At 40.7% G+C, this 4,720-nt stretch overlaps 1 protein-coding gene across 6 annotated transcripts; it reads left to right on the top strand.

The window, feature by feature from the left end:
• Nucleotides 1-470: 470 nt before the first annotated feature.
• On the top strand, nucleotides 471-2,898 carry LOC105569563 (TIP41-like protein). Of its 6 annotated transcripts, none has more exons than XM_012026130.1 (7): nucleotides 471-560; nucleotides 667-673; nucleotides 827-1,072; nucleotides 1,143-1,322; nucleotides 1,411-1,633; nucleotides 1,938-2,096; nucleotides 2,317-2,898. In XM_012026130.1, the coding sequence occupies exons 3-7, from the start codon at nucleotides 894-896 to the stop codon at nucleotides 2,512-2,514; spliced, it is 939 nt and encodes a 312-aa protein (XP_011881520.1). In that variant the 5' UTR covers nucleotides 471-560; nucleotides 667-673; nucleotides 827-893; the 3' UTR covers nucleotides 2,515-2,898. The 6 variants fall into 6 exon arrangements, with proteins under 6 accessions (XP_011881520.1, XP_011881523.1, XP_011881522.1 ...); XM_012026132.1 differs by having other exon boundaries at nucleotides 474-560; nucleotides 885-1,072; XM_012026131.1 differs by having other exon boundaries at nucleotides 474-560; nucleotides 667-692; nucleotides 885-1,072.
• The last annotated feature ends 1,822 nt before the right edge of the window (nucleotides 2,899-4,720 follow it).

Here is a 4,720-nt window from a genome sequence, read left to right as displayed (position 1 = left end):
TTTGCTGATCATGTTCTCCTCATACTTTGCCAGTTTTCTCGATTCTCGATTTTTGCGATTTGAAGCAGCGACTTTCTTCTTGCAGAGAGCTGTAGCAGATCCCAATTTCGGTGAAGCGGGATCTAAATTTTTTATTATAATCAAAATTTATATAAAAAATAAAAACCAATAAATATGTATGCGTGTGTTCTTTTTTGCCATCAAAGATACAAGTTGAATGGCTTCTCATCGTGGACACAGTCTGCGTTCGGGGGGACGCTATTAGCGTTGAAAACGTCAGTCTATCTTCGTTACTCACTGTATGTCGAACAAAGATAGAAGACGCTTTTAGCGCTGAAAGCGCGCTCCTCGAACGCACCTACAGAGTGGACACAAAGCCAAACGGACGTAGTTGATGTCTACTTCCGCAGGAGGCGCATTCGTCTCTGTAGATTGTTGGTCACTCCAAGATATAATGTGAGCATTGCTATGTGTTTATTATTCAGTTCATGATATGAATTGAGGTTATCTCATGCACGAAGAGGGTATATGCGAACTGCCAAGCTCTCGGCTGATATAATGTAAATATAGTAAAAATAAACCAACATAAAGAGCAGAACACATATGTTTCTTAGAAATTTAAGTTAACTTATCGCAAAAGTTGAATCCTATCTTTTGATATTTCAGATAGACGGTAAATGCTTGTTCTAATGGTAATTAATTTGGTATTGATTTGTCTAATGTATACATTTAGTGTTTACCTTACAACTACGGAAACATACAATAAGGATATATTAATATAATTATAGGCATTAGATACCTAATTGCGTTGTTTTAATTTTTGCAGGTATCATCTATCCTATATTATATTAACCCAGATTCTCTTTACATTGGAGCCTTTTTAGTTTTAGGCCATGACAGCTATAAAAGTGCATGGTGGTATCGATATTTTAAGGCTACCGGTAAACGAGGAGGAACATGTTTGTCCTCCATGGCGCATCAAATATACCCAGTCTCACATACTCCATTCTAAGTGTTCTAAGAGCGAGAATGGCTGTGGCACTGACACTGCAAACGCCTGTCAATTTTGCCTGTATGTTTTCTGTTAATTGTTGTCTTGAAAATATATAATATTTCAAGAAATGAAATTCTTGCTCTTATAGGTACAGCATGGCGTTAGAATTGCCACATATGCCAGATATGGTGTTTCCCAATAACATGTTATCCCTGATACATCAGAATGGAGCAGCACTGCAATTTAATGCCCTGGACGCTCTAAGATACGTTTCCAATGGGAAGATTAATGTGCAGCTCGCTTGTGCAGAAGCATGGAAAGAATCGAGGTACCTGCAAAGTACCTTTTTCAAACTTGACAAGTTTACGCCAACTTATTGCTACAAGAACTTTTTCTATTCATGTGTCTATTGACAGATCAGAAAGTAGTGAATATCTAGAAGAAAAGATCAAGCCTTTCGATTGGACATTCACTACCAATTATACTGGTACGATATCTGGCTTTAAAATCGAAGAAACAAATGAGAGAATTGACATGGACAAATTGAAACAGAGAGATAAGATTATGTTTTATCATGATTTAACATTGTTTGAAGATGAACTTCACGACAATGGCATTGCTGTGAGTTCAGTCAAAATTGTAAGTTATCATACTATACTTGTAGAGGAAAATCTATTATGAAACAGGATCTTAATATTGAATAGCGGGGTTTCTGTTAAATTAATAGTCATTATCAGTTGATTCCACCATGAATTTATTGCCCTTGAAGCAAAATCTGTTTAGTGGAAAATTTATTGTTAGATTGTGTAATCGTCGCAAAAAAGATTTGCGATTGAATTTGGGCGTTGAAAACCTGCTATTTCATAATAGAGGACCTTCCTCTAATAACGTACCACGAACTTGTACTTCAAGCCTCTTGATTTTTCTTTTTTTTTGTGTATAGAGAGTCATGCCTGGCAGTTTTTTTATACTCTTGCGATATTTTCTTAGAATCGATAGCGTAATGCTAAGAATAAATGATACCCGTATTTACCATGAATTTGGGAAAAATTACTTGTTACGTGAGTTTACGTCACGAGAAGCCAAAGTTCAAGATATTCGCGTAAGTAACACTATACTCCTTATCGAATTTCAAACAAAAATATTAGAAGTACCATAAAATTTATTTCTCAAATATATTAAAAGTAGTTATATAAGTGTATTATATACCATTGTTCCTACTGTTTAAGTAATTTGGAATTAACATTAATTAAAATCTGCACTTCTGGTAAATGTATTGACGATGAAGTACAGGAAACTAAAATGTATTATTTTTCTATAAGGTTTCCCCGGCACTCTTTTTGGAACCAAGTGCAATAGCACCTCACCTGCCATTAACTGGAAGTCGATACCACAAACTAATAGTACCTGAAAAAGAAGGAACTGAACTGAATGAAGATGTAACGGCACAAAGTGAAATTACAAGTGAAAAAGAAATAGTTCAATCTGACGAACATACAGCAGAGTGTTCCATCTCTTAAAGCTTGTGCTAAGGTTTCGATGTACGACATTCTTTTCTTGATAAATGTGAAAAAGTAATGAGAAATTTATTGTATGCCAGAAATCAATTCTTGCTTGGACATTTCGGGAAATGTACTATACATATATATACAATTTTGAAGATTGAAAACAATAAAAAAGTTGTATCGTGTCTTTATCTGAAATCAATATTAAGATTCCATCGCAATTGATTTTAATTATGCTGGCTTTGTATCTTTTTCTTTCACTTTTTTAATATAAATTAAGAAAATCTCAAGAAAAACTAAGCAATTATCGAGGTTTAACGATTAACTCGCACTACATTCTTACTCGTGTAGCGTTCTAGCCAGTAATGAGAAGAGTACAATAAATTCTGACTCGACCTTCAAGTGACCTTGAGCACGAAAAATCACATTCAAATAAAAACTGAATAGAGACAGCAGAACGACGTTATGAAATTAGAACTCTAGTTTATGCTGCTATTTAAAAGTAAATTTTAACAAGTATAAACGAACAGTAAAACTGTTTTATAGCGCAATACTGAAACAGCGGTTAACATTTATTATGTAGTGAGGCTGCTTTTATCTAATTTCATAGGATGCACTAAAATGTGTCATGCTTATTTCTTCCAAGTCTACATTACATCGGAATCTCAGACTGAAACTAATAAGTAAACAGATTTTCTTTCTGGCAGTAGAAAATTCTCTTGTTACATTTATTATATACCTAGTGGTGACTTTTATCGTCCACTTTAATGAGATGCGTTAAAATGTGTCATGCTTATTTCTTCCAAGTCTTTACATTATATCGGAATTTCAGACTGAAAGAAAATAAAAAATATCTCATCGTTAGGTAATGTCCAGTCAAGATCTGCTCATTGTCTCCTCCGTGTGGCTTGACCTCGGGAAGTCTCGATACAATATTTTTCCATTAAGAACTTTGTAAGACAAAGCATTTACACGAATCGATCGATCGATTGATCCTGGACTAGAAAGATATCGGCCTGAATAACGAATGTCAAAGAGAGCGCGACTCGGTCTCGTGCAAGACTTTGATTAGATTTCGCGCGCAAGGGGCTTCGGCCCGTGTTCCGCCATAAACACCATCGCAGTCCGCTTCTTTTCCCCGCCGACCAAGTAGAAAATAAATATCAAAGGGAAAAGGAGCAAGGAAAGGAGAAACCGAGGGAGTTGACCGATCGTGGCTTTCGGGCTGGGCCGTCTTCCACCGTACGGTGGTGTTTATTCGCGGGCGCAAAAAACTTGGGTGAATTCCATCGTACGGGTCGGCGGCGAGGGGGCGGAAAGAGAGGAAGGAGAGAAGGCGAGGCGAGCGGCGGCGCGAGGAAGAGGAGGACGAGGGGAGAGGGAGGGGGAGGAGGAGGAGGAGGAAGAAACGCAACAAGAGCAAGAAGCAAGGAGGTCGTCGACGACAGCAATCTCTCGTGAGTAGGCTTATCCCATTGCCTCCGTCCCACCTTATAGCGCTCTCACACGCTACCAGCGGGTGCGTAGGTGTTTCCGGCCGGCTGAAGAAGCACGGCCGTCTGCGCCCGTCGATCCAGAAGAGGACGGTCGCGGCGAGATGGAGAGAGAGACGAGGAGGACGAAGGGGGGAAAGAGAGAGAGAGAGAGACGGAGTGACGACGAGGTGGTAGCGAGAATGGAAGAGCATAGGAAGAGAGCTACAGAGGGAGCGAAGAGAAGAGAGGAGAGACAAGGGGAGAGAGGGAGAGCGGAGAGCTCCGCTCGAGAGACAGAGAACACTCGGCCGGAAGCAGTTACTCGCGCGATGCAACGAAAATATCAGGGCGTCCGTTTCGCAATAGGTCTGCCTGCGTCCGCGCCCGGAGTTTAATATAGAATACTCGCGGCCGGCGGCCGGCTCCGTCGCGAAAACATCACGCTGACGTCGACCGTGCGCGAGTTTCTTCTCTCTCTCTCATTCTTTCTTTTTCTTTCTCGCTCTCCCGCTCCCTACTGCGTTCGTCCGAGAAAAACGTCTCCTTTCCTCGCAGCCTTGTTCTTCTTCTTCTTCTTCTTCCTCCCTTCGGTTAGGCAAACGCGAAGCGCGGGACCCCTAAAATTGGGCTCGTGTCCACTGGCTCGACGCGCTACCGCCGCCACCGCCGCGCGTCACCGCGGATGACATCGGCGAGCGCCGGCGGAGAGCCGGACTCGTCGAAGGTCTTTGTCCGTGACAGTGGTG

The sequence above is a fragment of the Vollenhovia emeryi genome, unplaced genomic scaffold, assembly GCF_000949405.1.
Source record: "Vollenhovia emeryi isolate VEMERY1.0 unplaced genomic scaffold, V.emery_V1.0 DF939123.1, whole genome shotgun sequence".
Taxonomy (NCBI): domain Eukaryota; kingdom Metazoa; phylum Arthropoda; class Insecta; order Hymenoptera; family Formicidae; genus Vollenhovia; species Vollenhovia emeryi.
Note: the sequence above shows the minus strand (reverse complement) of the source record. Positions and strands in the feature narration are given on the sequence as shown.